The following is a 23,387-nucleotide window of genomic DNA, read 5'->3' as shown; positions in this document are numbered from 1 at the left end:
GCTCATGGTCGGACGTCTAATTGAATGTGCGTTTGGGGCTAATAAATGGGCGTAAGTTCTGTGCTGCTGCTGCAATGTCTGTAGTGAAGTCGGCAAGTTGATTGACGAGGTCTGTGACATTGGACGGAGTAGGGAAGTCACATATAGCTGATACACCATTGGGGTCTGCTGCAATACCATCGGAGGATAAGACATAACCACAAAAATTAACTATAAGGGCAGCTACATTGAATTTTTCCATGTAGAGGGTGTTGCCGTATTGACGGCACTTGGTCAGCATTTGGTGTACATGTTGTAGGTGGGATTGGAGATCCTCATTGGAAAGGAGGATGTCATCTACAACTTTTACACATTTTGGGATACCTTATAATACCATATCTCCACGGAGGCAGTATGCATCACCTCTTGCGGAAAATCCCAACGGGCCACGGCAGTGCTGAAATCTTCCGTACGGCGTTTTAAATGTGGTCAGCTGGCAGTCTTCTTCTGTCAACTCCATTTGCCAATTGCCATGCAGGGCATCTGCTGTGGTGAAATACTTTGCAGTAGGAGAAATGTTGCGGACAACATCATGGGTCGTTGGTGATGGGTGCGTAGGACATGCTACCTGAGAATTTAGATGTGTGTGATCCGCAGTGAATCGCACACCTTTGTCCTTGGGTACCAAGACAATGGGATGGCAACATTCACAGGGTTTGTTGCCTGCTGGTTTTATGATTCCTTGTTGCATTAATGAGTCAAGTTCTTCTTTTATTTGATCACTGAGGGCAAATGGAATGAGCCTGGGTGTATGTACAGCAAATGGTGTATTGCCAGGTTGCATGTGAATCCTCATTTGAGGGCCTGCCATTTTCTTTAGTGGCTGGGTTTGTAGATCCTTCTTGAATATGAGAACATCGCTGAATTGCCGAAGAAAATAGTCCTTAATAGCTGCGGGTGATGTCATGGCTGTTGACATGAGTTACCTTCAGAATAGGCTTCGGAAAGAAGTCTGGTGACACTATGGCAAGGGCTCGACAATGTTCACTGAATAGGAGGTAAGTCTGGAAATCCTCATAAACATGTATATTTGCTGAGCAAGACTTGTTGCCAAGATGAAGTGTTGCCTAGAAGTAGCCTGTAGCCACTGTCATGGGGAATCTATCTGCTGCCACGACGTCGGTCATGAGCAGAAATAAAAGGCTTGTCTGAGATATGTGGACTGCATCCAAAGGTATGGTACCAATCATTGTGATGTCTGCTCCTCTATTAGGGATTAGCTGGAGATGTGATGATATATTGCTGAATGACTGGGAGACAGTGACTGGGATGGGGGACTCACTACCCGAGTTGTCACTCACAAAACGACAGCTGGTATTCGACTTGGTATTAGGTGGTGAGGCTGTATATCCAGTCTGACGTCCCTGATTCTTGCAGGTATTCGACTGAGCTTCTTTAGCATGATATTTCTGAGAGCAGGACCAACGACCCATGCGTCCATAGTTATTGCATGATGCAACTGTAGCCGGGCATTGTCTGGAATCATGCTTGCGAGAGCGATATTGACAAGGGTCACTGGGGAGAACGTTGGCTGGGAGATCGATAAGAAGTCCTCTTCTGTAAACGCAAATTTCTCTTGCACGTAGATACTGCATTGACTTGACTAGGGGAAGATGCAATGGCTGATGCAGTGGCACGTCTAGATTCATAGGAGCGGCAGCACACAAACTCTGCGAGGGTAGATGAAGGTTATAGGGGGATAAGGCGTTGTATTAACTTCGTCCCTCACACCCATCAAAATTACCATTAGCAATTACCATTCAGTGCAGGAAGTGGACTTATGCACTATAAGTCCACTTCATCAGCGAAATCTTTGAGGTGTGCATAATAGTCTGCAAACGATTCTCTGACAGCCTGTTTGTAGGACAGCAATTCCCAGCATCGTAAGGCTTCATTTCAGAGGCTACGAAAGTGCTTCTGCCGTGTATCCAACACCTCTGTAAGGTAAAGTGATGTGTTGGGAGGGATGCCCAGTGTATGCGTAAGCAGGTGCTGGATGTCCAGAGAAATGCAAGTCCTCAGGTGGATCAGCTGGGAGGTTTGATGTAATCTATCAAGCCCAACTAATGCGGCATAGTCCTCAAAACGGAGTTTCCTTTGGCAAAACGCTTGATATGTTGCATAATGTTGCAGGAGAGGTGGGGGATGGACTATAGGCATGCTAGAGATTGTAGGTGTATGCACTGAGAAGCCAAGAGTTAGGTAAACAGGTGTGACAGGAAGTACAGGAAGGGTGTTAGATTGTTAGGCTGGCGATGCCGCAATCGGTCCTGATAGCAGGGAGAAAAGAGATGTGAACCACTGGTTGTCTTCCTATCTTGATTACTCCATCTGTAGTCTAAAATTCTGCTCCTCTTGTTTTCAGGGATCTTGCTCTTGCATGCGGGAATTCTGAAGAAAATGTATAAGATGAAATATGTCATTACAGTATTGTGGCCTCCTGACCTATTGGGAGTCAGTGGAGGAGGGAGAGTTAAGCTACTATCTTCATCAGCAGTAAGGAGATGCACAGGTACCTCTTCTACCATCAGACTCTCTGCTTGATCCTCTGTCTGATCCTCTGCCTGATCCTGTGTCTGATCCATTAAATCAATTTATTGTTCCTCTTGCCAAGACATATTGCGTTTGGTATCGTAAGAGAGCTTAAAATCCTTAGAGTTTCAGCAAAATATTCAATACACGGTATGTGAGCAAAAGAATGCACTTTGGATAGTTAAAATTTAAATCTATGTCACAGTGAGCTTAGGAAATAAACTGACTGTTGGAGGGGTGGTGTGTATGTGGCCATGTGTGCGCACGTGTGCTGCGACAAGAGAGGGGAGGCAAGTGAGCGTACCTCTGGGGGAATGCCTTGGGCCACCTCAGGCCTCAGTCACCAACAATGCATGAAAGAGGGAGGACGGATGTGGGGCTACCGGGAAAACTGGCGCTAGAGTCCAAATATCCTGAAAATAGATTGGCAAACACACTTTTAACATGCTACAACACTACACTATAACATGCAGACACTGTAACCCTACACTGCACAAACACTGTATCACTCCTGGAGAAACTGTAGTAAAACTTTCATTGATATCTGGACTCTTGAGTCAGTGTATAAGAGATCCATGTGCTATGATACAAGAAGTAAACTGCAATAGCGTTCTTCTTGGAATCCAAAATGTTTGGTTACTCACTACGCCATGTGTGTGATGCTGCCACGTACGTCCATGCAAGGAATGGAATGAGAGGTGATAAATGGAACTCGTAGATTCCTTACAATCGTTTATATTGAAGACATACAAACATCAACATGAAAGCAGTGAGAAGCAGCTCCATGCTTCTCAATACAGTGACCACTGGACAACGACTGACTGCATGTGGCGGAAAGAAAAAGTGTGTTGACTCACATCCTTATATTTTTCCACGATGCAATGAAATGGTCCTATAGTGTGAAAAGATAAATAGAAACATAAATATTATTCTTCTACAAAATAATAATAAAGTGAAAGTACAAAATAATAATAAAGTGAAAGTACATAAATGCTTATAAACTGTACTTTCTGTAAGTTCTGTACAACATGATATTAGATGTACTGTATATCTATACAAGCTCTACAAGTGAAGTGAATGCACCAGAACTTTGAAATGTTAAATTCAGGTTTTTGTATATTTATTACTGAGATGCATCTTCAGTTCTTGGATTCTTAAGTATCCAAGCTTAAGTGCCTCCAGACAAAGTATCTTCAAAATGTTTGATGAGTAAGAGAACCTTTCTTCTCATCTTAATCTGTAGATACACCTAAGTTAGCTCCATACTCTTTCTAGCCAGTGTTCTATACTGAAAACTAGATGAGTATTGGTCTGTAGCATATCCAAAGCGTAGTTTTGAAAACAATAGTAAGTTCTACTCCACTTCAAATTACCTGTACACCTCTTTTTGTAATTCCCTTCTTGTGAGCTAAAGCAAGGAATAATGAGGACTCAGTCTTAAGACCAGTCAGGACCAATAGGATATATCTAGGGCAAGTAGAATCTTCCCAAAAAGGTGCTTCATATTTTTGTGTTTTAGGGGCTCATATAAATCAGAAATCTGAAAGAATACTCTTTAAAAAGGTAATCCTAAAAGTATATGAAGACACTTTTTAGTTGCAAACATCCTGTTTTAAGGTTAGGGATTTATCCAATTTCCTGGCTTATAAAGATACTGTAATATTGAGTTTCGTTATTAATAATGCTACTTGGATATCTTCATCAATATCCTTTTAATGTAAATGATTTGATATTGACCCTTTTTTTTTCTTTAGTCAATCAGTGCAGTAAGGGGATTGAAGCATATTAGAATTATTCCCATAATACATTTCTTCAAAAGAGTAGCACAATGGGGTACTTAAACCTTCGTCTCTTTCTTGGCTCGAGTTGTTGTGTATTTTCATTTCAAAGCCATTAAAAGTAAAGCCTGTGATCTTATTAACAATGTTTCTGTTCATTTTCGTGACCTTGTTTGTATGAAGATCTGATATCTTGTTCTCTTAGATCCAGAAGGTTACACAACTCAATGCTGTGGTTCAATGTATCATTAATACAATAAGAGCCCATACCCCATATGTGGCTACTGTACTATATTTTTGGAGTGTCTGAGGAGCACTGTATGTGGGTTTGTTAGTTGAACATTTATTTTAATTCATATTCCTTTAACTTTGAAAAATGTTATTGATGAACAAATCTAATGTTTTTATTTGCAGAGTGAATCTGATAGGTGAACATGTGGATTACTGTGGATATGCTGTTTTTCCCATGGCTGTTGATTTGGACATCTTGATCGCAGTTGGCACCAACACTACTGGCAAACTCAATCTCATTAATGTTGATGACAGCTATCCAAAGTTCTCTTGTGAGATTAATGGCTTTGAGTACGTACCTATGTACTTTAGTTGATTTAAAACTGTAGAAGTTTAATGAGTATTTTTTTTTTCTGTAAAACAAAAGCTGTTTAAGATGACTATTTTCTTAATTTTATCATTAATACTGTAGAAACTTTTGGCACAATCAGTGAATAATAGTGAGAAAGCAAGACAATCCAGATTTGTATCTCGAGAATAATTTTCCATCACAGATATTACCATATCTTGATACAGTACATGTGATGGGATGTTAATCAAAGGTTATGTAATCTAACCTATCATTCTCCTTTTGTAATTATCCTCTCTACTGTTTGCTCTTATGTGACCAAAAATGTAGCCTCATTTGTATTTGTGAACACCATTTTCTTTTTACCAAACTGCTTGTTCTTTAAATTCTATTTACATTACAGGCTTAGTTTGCTTGGTTCATTCTTATTCTCAGCTTAGTCACGTTTCTATACATTCTTGCTGATTTGGATGGGTACTTCCATCTACCTCTGTTATGCTGTTCTACTAAAGTAATTCCATTTTCTCTTAAGTCCTCTCCTACACAGTCTTTCTATCTCTTTCTTTGTCATCTTCTTTATCTATCTTGCACCTGGCAATAATTTCACTATGGTTTTCCTTTCTTTTAATCTTATTAGATGTTCGTATCATCTTGGTCTTCCCTCCTGCACTTTCATTTATATTTTAACCACCTTTGTAGATCTATGTGCTCATTCTTATTCCTATCTTAAATCCGATTTGTTCCGAAACTAAATACCAACACTTGTTATTTATTGGGATCATACTTACGGGAAGCTGGAAGACTTTGTGAGAGTAACTACCCTACCGCTAGTTAGTGGTTGGGTAAGAGGGGTAGCCGGCTACCCTGCTCACACGCATCTGTTTTGTCTCATCACTTTTTACTTTTGGCTCATTGAGAGTAGACATTCTTCTCTCTGCCCAACTTTTTTTACAGGCTTTTTACTTATTCTTATGTTTTTATATATTTGAATATTCAGGTAATGACTATATATACAGTATATATATATATATATATATATATATATATATATATATATATGTGTGTGTGTGTGTGTGTGTGTGTGTGTGTGTGGAGAATTATTTTTTATTCAAATGTTTGAGTGGGACTTAGTTAGTCCAGGAAAGTCTCCCTACGTCAGTTACTCAAAGATCAACAGGGGAGGATAAAGAGCACTTACACTCGGGGCACAAACTCCCTGTTAATAACTTTACTGACATAGTTCGCTAACCGTCACTCTTAAATACTAAAGGGGGAAATTTTACTCTGTCTAGAGGCCGGAGAACTCCACACGTGAAAATAAAAGTAATGAAATGGCCTACTCTAGCTTTGTCAGGTCTATAGTCATCACCACTCTTAGGCTCTGTTTCGGCTCTGTCCTAGTGACCCCAGTGAGATGCTGGACAGGAATCTTACATTAAGTGGTTAGAGACAATAAAAAAATGAGAGCAGTGATGTAAAGTAAAGTTATGTTTAAAGATATGGATCTTTACCTTTGAAGCAGATATTCAATAATAAGTTGCTCGCTAACACACCCTTTTTTCAAGTTACTTACTCCTTTCAAATATCGGGTATTCTGTCCCGTGATCAAATATTCATAATAGGCACATTGAAATAAATGAGGGAGTAAAAATACGAAGGAGGTTTAATTAACCTAATCTTGATTTATTATACAAATTTACATTAAATGAAAAGTACATCTGAACAAACACAAAAATGGTGTCATAATAAAAAGCAATTCATAATAATAAAAATGGTTACTTAGACACGAGTCTTCTTCAATGATCAATAATCAAGATTGGGTTGGACACGTGGCCCATGTGACCCAGAGACTGCTAGTCTCAAAAGCAAAAAATATCCAAGAAAAATATAAACACACAATCCCACCGCACTTAGTCCGAAATATGTAATAGCCAGTTAACCTACTCAAGTTAAAATTATTCTAAACTAAGAAATGGGGGAAAACTATGGGGCCACTTTTCTGTACCTGCACTCCTTTGAATACTGTCCTTTGCCTTTCAATGGCTGTTGACCGGATCGTTGCACAGTTGCACTCTTGACTGGCTCACCCCTAAAATTCTCACTTTGGCAACTAAGGCTTACCAGGCTCTTCTTCTTCTCTATCTCTCCGACCGGCAGGACTCCTCTGTGAGTCGAATTTTGGGAAGGGGGAGGGGGGTGAGCCAGAGGTGCACAGATCCACTCATTGGCCAGTCTGCCAAGAAGGTCAGACAGCCACAATTGCTTACGTACGAATGGGCTTAGGTTAGTGTTGAGAGGGATCACCTGGCTTCACCTTTCCAGACAAGTGAGGGTCACGATGCGCAAGGTAACCCAGTTGAGGTACCATATCGGGACTTCAGGACAGGGCAGTATATTGTTGCAAGGAGTACATAGGAGGCAGGATTTTGTACAAATGCTTTAAAGAAATCTTGCTGCTCTAAGGGAGTTCATATATACAACAATCCTACCTATTCTGGCTTGCTAGAAATTAAGAGTTTAAATGATAGATTAGCAATGGGCTGGTGCGATGGGCATACATCTTAAAATTAACAAACCTTAATTGGTATTGAGAAATAAAAGCTGCTTTCAATTCAGCAGTATTGAGAATTATATTCAAATCAGTTTAGTAATTATCTCGACCAATGTAGTTTAAGGAAAGAACCAACATATGCCGGGATAAGGCCCCTTGCTGTGCGTATCTACGCTTTGATGTCACGAGCATGGCGTGTGCTACTGTCAACAGATTTAGTAGATTTGAAATAGTCATCTCAATGTTTCGATAAAGAAAACTTATTGTAGGAGGGAACGTTTAAGGGGTTGCTACAGTATTATTAGGAGAGAGCTAAAAATACGAATGAAAGAAGTGAAGAAAATTCTTCACAATATATATATATGTGTGTGTGTGTATGTATATATGTATAAATAAATATATATATACACTATGTATGTGTATATATATATATATATATATATATATATATATATATATATATATATATATATATATATATATATATACTGTGTATATATATATATATATATATATATATATATATATATATATATATATATATATACTGTGTATATATATATATATATATATATATATATATATATATATACATATACATATACATATACATATACATATATGATATATACAGTATACACACACTCACACACATATATATATATATATATATATATATATATATATATATATATATATATATATATATATATATATATATATTATATATATGTATATATAAAATATATATTGTATATATATATTATATATATTGTATATATATTATATAAATATATTGTATGCATATATATATATATATATATGTATATATATATATATATATATATATATATATATATATATATATATACATTATATGTTTGGAGAAAATTGTGTTTTTATTTAATTGTTGAGTGGGAACTTTTTGTTCCGGTAAAGTCTCCTTACGTCAAGGTAAAGATCAGCAGGGGAGGAAAAGGAGCACTGTCACTCACAGCACAAACAACCTGTTAATAACTTTGATGACGTAGTTCACGAACTTTCACTCTAAATGCAAAAAAACTGTGCTCTGTCCAGAGGCCTGAAAACTCCACACATGAAATAAAGGGATTTTGACGAAGGAAAAATCTATTTCTGGGGAGAGACCTGTGGCGCCCGGTGAAAAGGAGTCCTTCTTATATACCTTTTCTGATAAAACTTCCAATTATACCAGAGAAAGATAAAAGCATGGAATGCAGAGGTTACTACCCTCGCGCGAGCACCTTGTGGGTGTCGTGTATAAAGCAAAGGCACGTGAAAGCCACTATTCACAGGCTGTCTTCCATTTAGTTAATTCCTTCGTCAAAGGGATGGGCCGATACAGAGGCACCAGCCAATCTACCAGAGTCCCGCCACCCATGCCCCGACGCGAGCGCCATTTGAACAACATCCTTCTGCATTGGACATGATGGCTTGGAAAGGAAAGGGTGGGATCGTGCAAAAGAATAGGGAAGGGTTTCACCGGGCGCCACAGGTCTCTCCCCAGAAATAGATTTTTCCTTCGTCAAAATCCCTTTTCTGGGTCGACCTGTGGCGGCCGGTGAAAATGTACCAGAGAATGCCTTCCAAGCCCAATAATAATTAGTAATGAGGGGAGAGAAAAAACACCATGTAAGGAGAACCATATATTATATTAAGGTAAGTAAGCATGAATCATAAATTAGTCACAGGACATAGTGAGCGTAAGGCTAAACAAACATGATAACAAGGAAACCTCCGAGTATCAGAGCACAACAAGCAACAAAACTGACATGGCTAAGAATATCTCAACACTAAATTACGGTAAACACATTAAAAGTTAAAATCATCTTAACCTAATATGTAATAAACTAGGACTAACGAACCACCAAGGAAGCGGCGTCGTGGTGCGAGTGGCGGGTAGGAGGGAGAAGAAAAGAGATGGATGAAAGGAAGAACAAGAGATCACTGGGGAGAGATACGGCTCCCAGCTGCAACTGTTGGGTATTTAAGGGCCTGTAAGTTCTTTAGATAGTGGCGTTTGAAGACCATAGGAGATTTCCAACCCGTGTACTTTTTAAGGTCATCAAAGTCCATATTTTGGAAATAATTGATGGAGGTAGCTACTGACCGGATATCATGAGCATGGGGAAATGATCCCGGATTGGCTTGTTTAATGAAGTATAGGATCTGTTGCCTAATACCCTGTATGGAAATGGTACCTCCTTGTTCTCTGATAAACAAGGGGCCAGACGATCGGGTAGCAGTCCTGGCTAAAAAGGCCCTGAGAGTAGTGACTGGACATAGAGAAGTATCTTGGAGAAGAGGAATAATCTTCCAAGGGGACCACCTATTTTGGGGGTCTTCATTTTTAGCTAGGAACGTCCTGTCTGGAGAAAGAAGTACTTCACCTGAAGGGAGGAAATCTATGTTTTCTGAGTTTCGTGAGAGAGCTGCTAGTTCTGAGATTCTAGCACCCGAGGCCAAAGCTGTTAGAAATAAAGTCTTCCTAAGAAGAGTGATATAGGAGCAGGATTCGTTGTCCGTGTCGGAGGCAAGTTTGAGGACATCATTTAGAGACCAAGAGACCTTTTGTGGGCGAACCGAAGGTCGAAGCCTAGCACATGCTTTTGGAATAGACGAGAAATAAGAATCCGCCAGGTTAATGTTAAACCCAACCAGGAAGACTTTCTTCAAAGCTGACTTAATGGTGGTTATAGTGCTAGCTGCTAGGCCTTTGTCAAATATGGACCTAAAGAAGGAGATGGCTAAATTAGGAGTCATAACCGAATGGTCTGAATTCTTTAAGAAATCTGCTAGTTTCTTAACCGCCGAATCATATTGGCGAATCGTAGAGTCCCTTTTGTCTGATTCTATGAAGAGGACATTATCCGGGTCGATGTTTGCATCCTTACGAGCCGCAAACTTCATGAAATCCACAAAGTTAGGGTTTTGGCTATCCTTGAGGAATCTGACACAGTCCGAGTTTGGACCACTTGGGTCAGTTTGGGGAATGGGATCCGGAAGGGACGGAGTTTCAACTCGAGGAGGAGAGGAAACCAACTGCTCTTTGGCCAGCGAGGTGCCACTAAAGCCACTGCCCCATGGAAGGAGCGGAGTTTGTGTAAGACTTTCAGTAGAAGATTCACTGGAGGGAATAAGTAGATCTTCTGCCAATCCCGGGTTAATGCGTCCATGGCATAAGCCTGAGGGTCCAGGTTCGGGGTCACATAACATGGGAGTTTGTGATTGAGTTGGGTCGCGAATACATCTACCTGGAGACCTGGAACCAGCCTGAGTATCCACCGGAAGGAGTGTATGTCCAGGGACCATTCTGATTCCAGTGGTTTTGTCCTGGATAATGAATCTGCTATCACATTCTGGACTCCTGCTAGGTGAGTTGCTGACAGGAACCAGTCTTTGTCGGCTGCCAAGGCGAAGATAGTGACCAGGATCTGATTCAGGTTGGGTGACTTGGATCCCCCTCTGTTGAGGCAGTGGACTACTGCTGTGCTGTCTGAGACTACTCTGATGTGGGTCAACCTCGGAGGAGAGATTCTCTTCAGGGTCAAGAACACCGCCATGGCTTCGAGAACATTGATATGGAACTGCTTCATGGCGGGTGACCAAGAGCCCTGAAACATCTGATGTTGGGAGTAACCCCCCCATCCACTCAGAGACGCGTCGGTATGAATTGTCACTTGTGGAGAGGGGAACTGTAGAGGAACCGATTTGGAGAGGTTCCTCCGTTCGGACCATGGTCGCAGTCTCATTTTTAAGACAGAGGGGATCTTCGAGATCTTGTCTCTTAAAGGTATTGTCGCTCTCTTTCTCCAAACTCGATTGATGTCTTTGAGTTTGGCTTTTAATAGGAGATCGGTCAGCGAGGCAAATTGGAGAAGGCCGAGGATTCGTTCTAAGGCTCTTCTGGACACCTGTTTGTGTTTGAGAAAGTTCCTGACCTTGGAAGCTATCTCCCTTACCTTCTTGGGAGGAAGGGAGAGCCTGTGCTTTGAATGGTCCCACCGGATGCCTAACCATTCGAAGTGGCTTGATGGTTGTAGGCGAGACTTTCGGAGATTGACTTGGAAGCCCAGTTTGGCGAGAAAGTGAATTACCTTCGAGGTAGCTCTGTTGCATTCCTGGGTCGACTGGGCCCAAATAAGCCAATCGTCCAGATAGGCGATGATCTGTATCCCTTGGTTTCTGAGTTGTTCGAGCACCGTCTCCCCCAGTTTCGTGAATATCCTGGGGGCAATGCTGAGACCGAAGGGCATGACTTTGAATGCAAAGGCTTCTTGCCGAGACGGAAGCCTAGGTAAGGAGAGAAGTTTCGAGCTACTGGGACATGATAATAGGCGTCGGTAAGATCGATAGAGGTGGTGACGGCCCCACGGGGAAGTAAGGTCCGTACCTGAGAGATAGTCAGCATACGGAACTTGTCGCAAAGGATGTAAGAGTTTAGTTTCGACAAGTCCAGAACTACCCTCAACGCCGACAAGTCTTTCTTCGGGACTGTAAACAGGCGGCCTTGGAATTTCAGGGATCGAACCCGTTTGATCGCTTTCTTCTTGAGTAACTCTGTGGTGTACTCTTCCAGGATGGGAGTGGGTCTCTGGAAGAAGGTCACTGGTGGAGAAGGGGATCCCTGTGACCATTTCCAACCCAAGCCCTTGGATATTATGCTGTGAGCCCATGGACTGAAGGTCCAATGGTCTCGGAAGTGATAAAGTCTCCCTCCTACCGGCATCACATCATTGGGAGGGAGTGAACCTAGGTCCCCTCCCTCCACGGGCACCCCTTGCTTTAGGTCCGCCTCGTTGGCGAAACTGTCCTCTACCCCTGAAGCTTCCTCTCTGGTGTCCACGAAAGGAACCGGAGGATTCGTAGGTAGGGTTGTATGCAGGAGAGGACATCCAAGAGGGGTTGGGCTGTGTACCAGGGGGAGCAGTGAGGTAGACTACTTGCTGAGGGGGAGCCGGTTGTTGAGAAGTCGAGGCAGAGGAAGACTGTGGCGACGAGTTACCCCGGACCGTCTTGTAAGGAATAAACCTCTGCTTCTTCTTGAAGAACGTCTGTTTCTGGGATTCGATCCTCCTTTTGGCTGAGAGACCCCACCTTACTTGCAAAGTTTGGTTTGCCCTCGCTGCGTCCTGAAGAACCTTATCAACTTCGTTCTGAGGGAAGAGGTTCTTACCCCAGCAGGAGGACGCTATCAGCCTGTTCGGTTCATGTCTGATGGAGGCCTCAGACAGAACGAACTTCCTGCAACTAATTCGAGCCTACCAGAAGTCATGGAGGTCTATTTGGTAGGACAGCAGCAGGTTCTTTGTGGCGACTCTGAACAGCGTTTCCTCTGGGTAAACCGATGCTAGGGACTCTATGGAGGTGATGGAGTGGAGGGACCTAGCTAGTCTATTACGGGTCTCGAACTCAGTTTTGAGAAGACTCTCTAGTAATCTGGGGAGCTTCTCAGAGAAAAGAGTAGAGGCACAGTCCGGGTCTAGCTTCCCCACTGTGAAGGTAGAAGACGCGTCATCCCAGGTTGCAGGGGTACCCGGAATAAGCAATGAGGTGGGGTCCGTCTCCTTGAGAGCCGGCATGGAAGAGCCTTCCTTGATGGCCTGTATTGTCAGCTCTGTGATTTTGTCTATGAGCGGCAAAGAGATGGAGGCCGCTGTCGTAAAAATAGTGTAGGCACCTTTGTGTGGGGTGAGCTTGGAGTTAATACACCCCCACTCAGATAGAGTTCTGGCCCAGATAGCCTGGGCCTGCTCTTTCGGAAATATCACTGTTTCCTTCGGTACCTTGTCCATACGGACCAATGCATGTTCCTTTAAACGTACAAAGCCATTGAATGGGAATTCTAGCCCCGGGGGGTAGAACCCCAGGTCCTCTAGAGGGCGGGTGCCTATGCCCTCCAGAGTTAGGGAACCATCTAAGAATGGGGCATGCAAGGCAAACCACCAAGGATTGTTTTTATCGAAGGAAGGTAGCTTCGATGCGTCTGGGGCGGAAGGAGGAGGAAGCTGAGTTCCGGAGCGGATCAGAGTAGCCACCATATCCTTAATCTCTGTCATCGCCCCAGACTGATGTTGAATTTGTTCTCTGACGATATCCCTGACCAGTTCGATGGGGAAGATATCGCCCCAGGGTACCTGAAAGCCACCCGTTGGTGGTGTCTTGGATTTGGTAGACTTAGACTTCTTAGGAGTCGTGGTTTTACGGGGAGCAATATGAATATCATGAGCTGTCGAGGGTCCGGGGACCGGTGACGTTGATACTGGCAAAGCTGAAGACTTATAAGTGCGAAGTGGCTTCACCTTGGGTCGTACGGGGACAGAGGGATCCCGAGGAGAAGCCTTAGGCTTATCAAAACGTAGAAAGGAAGAGGTAGAAGAAGGAGTAGGAGAGAAAAGGGTTTCCACCAACTCGGCACCACTTACCTGCTCGTCCATGGGTTCTACGTCTATATCTAGTTCTGCCACGTCCAGCGGTACGAGGGGTTCGTCCTCCGCGGAAATGGTTGCTCTGACTTCTTCAATTAAGGGGGCAGCAACTTCAGGAGAGACTGCTGCAGTAGTCGAGCCTGGGAAGAGACGGCAGGCCATGTCTCCATCGAGGAGATAGCCCGACACCCAAGGACGAAGAGTAGCCCTTGCTGACCGAAGAGAGTCATCATCGGCCTGAAAGATTTGTAGTGATTAGTGATGCAGGAGGGGGATTGCTCTCCAAAATATACCGTGTATGTCATATTAATGGCTAAATTACTGTCTGCCAAAGATAAATAAGGAACAAAAGGAAAACCCACTTACATCATCGTTCAGTAGTATTGAGGACAACTCGTAACAGAGCGAGCACAAATCCGGGAACCAGACCATATACGGGGCCTGTCCCGGTTCCCGGATAAAGGGGATGGCGCAGTGTGCGTGGGACCGACAGAGGTCATGCCCAACGGGGTCGTTGAACGAGGCAGGGCATCCTTGGGCAGTACAACGGACCTTCTGTAAAAGAAAGGAGACATAAGTCTTGGTGTTCTTTGAAACTCTGGTAAGGGGTTAAAAACCCTACTAACAGATCTTAGTTTAATGCAATATTGGTGCTTAAGGGAATTCAGTGAGAGCCGGAGCTCCATATTAAAACACATTAAATATAAAAGCACCAGCAATGGCAATGGGGCTGTATCATCTTAAAAGTGATAATAATGAAATAAGAATAAATAATCTAAAGCAATCTGCCGACCTCTGAGGGTCGGGGAAGCAGTGACAGGCCCGTAAAATAAATATAAAACACAAGCCGTAGCTAAAGGCAAGGCTAATATAAGTGTGAAGTGTATGGGCGATCTCCGGTGAAGCCGGAGGTCGATGAGAGGTCCTGAATAATTCAATTATGGATAATAATTCAATTGTGAAATTTATAAAACACAAGCAGTAGCTAAAGGCTAAGGCTAATATAATAGTAAAGCGTATTGACTATATCCGGTGAAGCCGGAGGTCGATGAAAGGTCCCGAATAATTCTATTGTGAATAATAACTCAATTGTAATAACAATGGATATTTGTGTGGATATGGCCGTGGCCTGATACCGGAGTAAGGGCCACCGGAGGGTCGTATCTAAACAATATGAAGCCCGTCCCAGAGGGTTGTAAGTAAACAATATATATATATATAACAATAGTTCCAAAGTCATTGAGAATCCCTCATGGCGGAGTAGAACTCAAGGCGGAGTGGAAAAATGTTCAGAACTAATCCCAAGCCGTAACGGGGAGAGGACGGAACTCGGACCTAATAAATAACGCTAACTATTGAAAAGTAACCAAAACTAAATAACTCGTAAGCTATCATACACCCGTAGGGGGAGGGGTGAGGGAGGGAGAACCCGTTGAACGCACTAAACGGAAAACGGGAAATCCGCTCACTCACCTGAGTTAAGAAAGAAAACGAGAAAGGGGTAACTCGTGACTGCGAACAGAAAACGGGAACCCCAATATCTCGCTCCCTTGGTCACAAAATCAGGACTTAATAAGCACACAACACTATTATAAACGTATAATAATAAAATTGTAACATCAAAATAAGACTACGAACGAAGAATAGCGTCTGCTAAAACCTAAATTAAAGGGAAATAGTCGACTGACAAACGTCCCGGTGGGGCGAGTACTAAACTATAATAAAGCTAGAACGCTAATCTTGTTCGCAGACTGGACTTGCTAGCAAAAAGTACCATGGGAATAATAACGATAATAATAATGATGGTTCAAAAGGCATAAGGCCAGGGACTTAACCAAGAACCTAAGTGACAGAGTACCAAACGGGCAAGACTAAGATGAACTCCCAGCAAGACAAGGGAACAAACAATGGCCGCCGACGGACGGGCCCAGACGGTAATGATAAAACAGACTATACTGGTTAGAAGACAAAAGCCCGGTACTACAAAAAGCTGTCAAAACAAACTATGGTACTTAACATTGGAATGGGTGAAGATGGAGCTTCGGTCATGACGAAATAAATCCACAAGTGTGAAAACACGCCGAGAGCACAACAAATTACACATAATTCTAGCAGTCCAAAAAGAAGGATGTTGTTCAGATGGCGCTCGCGTCGGGGCGTGGGTGGCGGGACTCTGGTAGATTGGCTGGTGCCTCTGTATCGGCCCATCCCTTTGACGAAGGAATTAACTAAATGGAAGACAGCCTGTGAATAGTGGCTTTCACGCGCCTTTGCTTTATACACGACACCCACAAGGTGCTCACGCGAGGGTAGTAACCTCTGCATTCCATGCTTTTATCTTTCTCTGGTATAATTGGAAGTTTTATCAGAAAAGGTATATAAGGACTCCTTTTCACCGGCCGCCACAGGTCGACCCAGAAAAGGTAATTTGATGGCCTACTCTAGCTTTGTCAGGTCTAAAGTCGTCTACACTCTTAGGCTATGTTTCAGCTCCGTCCCAGGGACCCCAGTGAGATGCTGGACAGGAATCTTATTGAGTCAATGGCAATGGATGGGAGCAGTGATGTAGTGTAAAGTAAAAGTTAAAGATATGGATCTTTGCCTTCGAAGTATATCAATTCAATACTAAGTCACTCGCTAACACACTATTACTCTTAAAGTATTTAGACTTACGTACTCCTTCCAATATATCGGGTATACTGTCCCGAGATTATATATTCATAAAAGAGACAATCAAAGAAATGAAGGAGTAAAAATACGAAGAGATGTAATTAACCTAATCTTGCTTTATTACACAAATTTACATGGAAAGAAACGGACATCTTAGCATAAAGTAAAAATTATCAAACAACTTGTAATAAAAGGAAATGCAAATTAATAAAAATCATGGTTGCTTAGACTCGTGGTCTTCTGCAAAGATGAAATATTGAAATGAGGTCGGACACGCGGCCCTGTGACCCCGAGACTGTGCTAGTCTCGAAACCAAAAACTATATGCAAAATCTGTACACACAATCCCACACACACTGCTCGAAACATGTAAAAAGCCAGTTAAACCTAAATCAAGTAAAAATTAATCTAAGCTAAAATTGGAGAAAACTAATGGCCACATGTTTACCTGCACTCTTTACAGAAAGACGGTCCTTGTCCTCAAATGGCTGTTACAGCTTGTTTGATTAAAGTGCTGTTGACCGAATAGTTTGCACCCTTGACTGGCTCACCCCTGGAATCCTCGCTTTTGGTAGATAGGGTCTCCCTGGCTCCTCGTTTTCTTTATCTCCAGCCGACAGGTCCTGGTGGGAGTCGAGTTTTGGGGGAGTGAGCCAGAGGTGCACAGATTGATTGACCAGGTCGGTCAGTTGTTCACAACTATAGCTCGTGCGCAAATGGGCTGACCTTTAGGTTGCGCGGGTTCACCTGTCTTCACCTTCCAAACAAGTGAGAGACATGATGCGTAGAATAACGCAATTGAAGGTGCCATATCGGGACTTTAGGGTGGGTCAATGTATTGTTGTGAGGAGTGAGAAGGAGGCAGGATTTTGTACAAAGAGGCTGGATTTTGTACAAAATACTTAAAAAATCTTGCAGCTCTGAGGTATTATACATATACAATAATCCTACCTATTCTGGCTTGCTAAAACTTAATAAATTAATGACTAACTAGCAATGGGCTGTTGCGACGGGTATACATCTTAAAATTAACGGACTTGAATTAGTACAGAGAGGTAAAGCTGCATTCAAGCCAGCAGTATTGAAATTATATCAAAAACCAGTGTAATGATTTATCTCAACACATGTAGTTTAAGGAAAGAACCATCGTATGCCGGCGTAAGGGTTTTGCTGTGCGTTTCTACGCTGTGACGTCACGAACATGGCGTACGCTATTGTCATGAGTTAAGTTACTTTAATATAGTTTTCCCGATGTTTCGGTAGAGAAAAAATAACGTAAATGTGGGAGCGAAAGTTTAAGGGGTAACTACTTAGGGAAGAATAAGAGTGAAGAAAAATCCTTCACAATATATATATATATATATATATATATATATATATATATATATATATATATATATATATATATATATATATATATATATATATATATATATAGAAATAAATTTCTACCTCATACTTGGGATCGAACGCTAGCCCCTTCTAATGAAAGGCCAGGTCGAAACCAACCATGCCACGAGAGCCCATAAAAGGAAATCTGAACCTGACACTAATCTAGCTGTCCGAGGATTTACCTGGTGAGACATCAGTCTCTTTACCAGCGAGTTTTACCAGATTTCCCCGGGCCACCACGTGACACAATTGGTAGTAATTCATTCAAATTACCCCTAATGAGTCAATATGGATAAATATCAACACAACATCGTGTTCAAATAGAAATAAATTTCTACCTCATACTTGGGATCGAACGCTAGCCCCTTCTAATGAAAGGCCAGGTCGAAACCAACCATGCCACGAGAGCCCATAAAAGGAAATCTGAACCTGACACTAATCTAGCTGTCCGAGGATTTACCTGGTGAGACATCAGTCTCTTTACCAGCGAGTTTTACCAGATTTCCCCGGGCCACCACGTGACACAATTGGTAGTAATTCATTCAAATTACCCCTAATGAGTCAATATGGATAAATATCAACACAACATCGTGTTCAAATAGAAATAAATTTTTGCTGACTTGCGGGATAAAACACTGATGGAACCAGTTGGAGGTCAGCATCTTCGTAATCCATGCTTTTTGATTATGCATCCAGTACACGGGAAGGAGATTCTTATTTTTATTTTTCAAAGCGCGAGGATTTTTCGACTTATAAATAAGCCCCGGCTTTAACAAAAATCCAGCAGCATTGCCACACATCACGAGGGTAACGCGATCCTTGAATGCCTTAAAGCCAGAGGCTTTGGCTTCCTCTTTGAACTGGAAAGTTCGCGACGGCATTCTCTTCCAAAACAAGCCGGTTTCATCCATATTAAACACTTGTTCCGGCTTGTATCCACCTTCAGCGATAATGTTCTTGAAAGTCTGGTTCACGTAAGTTTCAGCAGCGGCAGTGTCAGCGGAAGCAGACTCCCCATGCAGGGAAACGCTTTTCAGGGCGAAGCGTTTCTGAAACTTCGCGAACCATCCTTTGCTTGCGGAAAAACGTTTCTGAGGCTGGGAATCAGTGGATGTCCCTGGTTGAGGATCATCTGCATCATCATCATCTTCAGCATGGTTGCCGTCGTCGTCTTTAGGTTCCTTTGCAGCAAAATTCTCATATAAGCTCAAAGCCTTTGTTTGGATGGTGTTCGTATCCAACGCTATGTTCTTCTTCCGGCAGTCGGCAATCCACACAGCTAAAGCACCTTCCATGCGTACGATCGTTTTATTACGCGTTGTAACGACTCGCTTCGCTGATCTGCTAAAGGTGATTGCAGCAGTCTTTCTAATGTTCGCCTCGTCCTTCTTGATGTAGCGAACGGTGGATTCGTTGATGCCAAAATGGCGGCCGGCGGCCGCGTAACTTCTACCATCTTTTAACATGTCGAGAAGCGTAACCTTCTCAGCTATCGTCATCATCCTTCGGTGGCGTTTAGGCTCACTACCAGCCTTACTAGAAGCAGAACGCTTGGGAGGCATTGTAACAGAAAGTTCAACAAAAAGTTCAACTTAAAACAGTCGCACACAGCACAGATTAAACTTCACAAACTTAAGAACGTCTACTCAGCAATACGCGGAAAGAGAAAGTGAACGATCCAGCCCCGCGAGAACTTTGATGCTGCGGGTAGAAGATGCGGGCAAAACACCAATCACAGGCTAGATAACAAAACTTGGGTTTTGATTCGTCATCTATCAGCGCTTGAACCAATCACAACCCGTCTTACAGTACTATGGTGCGTTGGTTACTCATAGAAGATGCCCCCGCGCATACTGAACGTACGTAGATTAAGTACAATACCGTAATAATAATAAATAATGATAATAATACTGTACAGTAATAATAATAATAATAATGATTAATAATAATAACAATAATAATTTTATTAACAACAACAACAATAATAATAATAATAACAATAATAATAAAAATTTACGTACGCTATTTTACGCCTCTCTCTCTCTCTCTCTCTCTCTCTCTCTCTCTCTCTCTCTCTCTCTCTCTCTCTCTCTCTCGTACGCTTACAGTATTCGAAATGTGATTTTTGCAACAAAGAATATTATTGGATGCAGTACTGTACTACGTACGTATACATACAAAAGATTCATGGAAAAGAAGCACATCCATTACAGTACACACCATTCTAATATGGTATGACTGCATCTGATTTGCGTTTCATGTTCGATTTAATTTTACTACGTACTGAATTATCGTATGATCACATTTTCTTTTCGTGTTTTATTTCTTTCTGTGCTGAATTATATATCATATGTAATGCAATGAACAATCAGTAAGAGCAGATATTACTAATTACAGTATTAATGGAATTACAGGTAACAAAATATCGTATTTGGTTGTCTTCAGATTTCGCGGTATTTTCGAATTTTCCGGAAAATCCGCGATATGTATATATATATGGGTTATGGGAAAACCCCGCGAAGTGGTGAATCCGCGATTGTCGAACCGCGAAGTAGCGAGGGTTCACTGTATATATATATATATATATATATATATATATATATATATATATATATATATATATATATATATATATATATATATATGTACAAAGCTGGTCTAGTATAGAGTAAATACAATAGTTTATTCCAGATTTATTTATATATATTTCATTTTTGCATTGAAGAGATGAATAGCCAGCCTGTAAAATGAACTCCTCTCATGTAGATGTAAGTATAGTATGTAAATTACGTAAGACTCGTCGTTAATTTCATTGCATTCTTTATTCAAGTTAGTATACGTAATTTTACGTTATTTTTAAGAAATAACTTTTTATTTCACGTATTTTTGATACGGTCTTTCGTAACCTGTTTGTCGAGAGTGTTAAGTGATCATACACAACATTAACAAGGGCTTATGTCATGTTCGTTTATATTTTATGAGGTATTGCGTCATGTTTATGAGAGAATAAAAAATTTTGGGGGGGAACCCTGTGCTTTGGAAATTTTGCGAAGGAACTAGTGAAAGGACATTATCTTTTTTTTATATTTCGGGGACAAAGGGTTGGCGGAGCTAGCTGACAGGGAGTCGCCTCGCTGTGTGTGATAGTTGCCCAGGAAACCCAGGTTTCGTCTCCCTGTTGCGCGAGAAAGCGTTCGAGAGATTAGTACTTGGTAATTCTGATGCTTATGCCCGGCCCCCCTTGCTTCCCAAATCTCTGGGAAGTTTCTTGAAGCAGCTAGGTTTTTTTTTTATATAAGGCAACCCCCAGTGTTAGATAGTGAGATAGAGAATTGCAGCCTTAAGACAGACAACTTTCCCTCTCCCTCTCTCGCATTCAGCTCAGAGTATTGTTTTAAACGTGTTCAGTACCTATAGTGTGTCCTCTCCTAAGTGACTCTGTGCCCCAAAGCAAATCGTGTGTTGAAAAGATATGTAAGAAAAAAAAAAGGGATTTTGAATTCATTGCATTAGGGTAAGTGTTGGCATTGTATAAGGTTTATGTAATGGGCCCTGTAGGAATGCTAGGTATTTGTATTGTGATCTGGTTATCTATTTTTCACCAAGTGTCAAACTTAAATTTCAAGTGAAACAAGTTATTGTATAATTTTCATAAGTGTTATCTCTTTTCTTATTCTATGGTTTGTTCAGATATAATAGTTCAATTCAAGTCATTATATAATGTTCAGATCATAGCTTTTTTGTCTTAATCTAAGTTTTGTTCAGTCTTAATTTTTTGAGTGATTTATTTTGTTATTATGTAAATTGTTTTCAAAGTGTTGTAATTTTTGTAGATTATATTTATTTTTGTAAATAGTGTATTATTCCAGTCACCATTGTTAACCCTGGATAGGTACGGTCCTCGGACACCCCTTTAAGGGTATACTCGGACGCGAACGACCCCGACGCCAAAAAAAATTCTTGAAAAATCAGTTTTTGCAGTAACCTCCTTTTTTCTTTTGCCAAAAAAAACTTCAATGAATGCTTAAAACAACTGTAAAGATAAATACTACTCATCTGCAGAAAAACTATTTATTATAAATATTTTAAAAAATTAAGTAGAAAAAAAAAAGACCTGACGTAAAAATTCATAAAAAAAAAGTTTATACATATATACACAAATCCTTTTAGGAATTGATTCTTGAATGTTTAGGACACATCTTGATGTATTTTGGATGAAGTCAGACCCATGGAGGTGAAGATCTGAAATGAGAAAAAAAGGGTAACTTTTTTTGGCCAAAAAAATTTGTCCAAATTTCATGAATTTTTTTGGGTACCCAAATGAAATAGGAAGTGGCTAATTTTTTTAGGGAATAAACATATGTTATCCTAAAATAGAAATATGTAAAAAAATCTTCATTATTTTGTAAATTACATTTATATCAGGGGCCATATCTAAAGGTAATTTTTTGAGTACTTAGAAATTTCGTAAAAAAATACATATATTTAATATATAATATGATATTTATGCAGGTAAAAATATACCAAAATATCACAAATTCTATAGGGAACAAGAATATATATAGATAGGGCAGCTTACGCTTCGGATATGTCCACAAAATGGCCGCCAACCACACTGACTCAGACTCCCTAATCTGCCACTTGAAATGTAGGAAGGGTATGTCAATTTCAAGGTGTTATTTACTAATCTAATTATTATTGGATATGCATAAAAATTGTATGGTGGGTTGCTGGATAATTGTCGATTATTTTACGACTATAAAATTAAAATTCTGACCCAAAAAAAGTTTTTTGAAGGGAAATAAAATCGAAAAAAAAAATGTAAAACAATATTATAGCTAAAAAAATTTGATGATATTCAATCAAAAAAAAAGTAAACAAAATTTTCCGACAAATAAACATCTAGAGGAATCATTACTCTGTGATAGTTCCTTAGTACGTAGTAATTTTGAAAGAATTGGGAAAAAACGAAAAAATGGCAATCACCGGAAAATCGAACACATACCTATATATACGCCATATCTGGCTAAAAAAAAGATGGGCATGGGTAGCCAGATCATCTAGAAACACTTTCCAACACTATAAAAATATAAGTTTTGCGACACTACTTGCCAATTCCTTACGGTAACATGACTAAGCAAAAAAATGCAAAACAAATAAAAAGGGGCACTCGCGGAAAAATGGCTAACCTTCTAATATACGGCATTTCAGAAAAAAAAAATTCAGCCACGTGCTAGGCAAACCATCAAGGCACATTTTCCGACAAATAAACATCTAAATGAATAATTACTCTGTGATAGTTCCTTAGTACGTAGTAATTTTGAAAGAAATGGGAAAAAACGAAAAAATGGCAATCACAGGAAAATCGAACACATACCTATATATACGCCATATCTGGCT

The 23,387-nt window shown here is 40.8% G+C and overlaps 1 protein-coding gene across 2 annotated transcripts in view; it reads left to right on the top strand.

Annotated features, from left to right (window-relative positions):
• The window catches only part of Galk (N-acetylgalactosamine kinase), a 200,809-nt gene that overhangs the window by 84,635 nt on the left and 92,787 nt on the right, over positions 1 to 23,387 (top strand). For both annotated transcript variants that reach the window (XM_068383244.1, XM_068383245.1), the window contains exon 3: positions 4,764 to 4,931. In XM_068383244.1, the coding sequence (XP_068239345.1) occupies positions 4,764 to 4,931 (168 nt within the window). The remainder of the gene's footprint in view (positions 1 to 4,763; positions 4,932 to 23,387) is intronic.

This window comes from Palaemon carinicauda, chromosome 11 (genome assembly GCF_036898095.1).
Source record: "Palaemon carinicauda isolate YSFRI2023 chromosome 11, ASM3689809v2, whole genome shotgun sequence".
NCBI classification, from domain to species: domain Eukaryota; kingdom Metazoa; phylum Arthropoda; class Malacostraca; order Decapoda; family Palaemonidae; genus Palaemon; species Palaemon carinicauda.
This window is presented reverse-complemented; position numbering and strand designations above follow the sequence as displayed.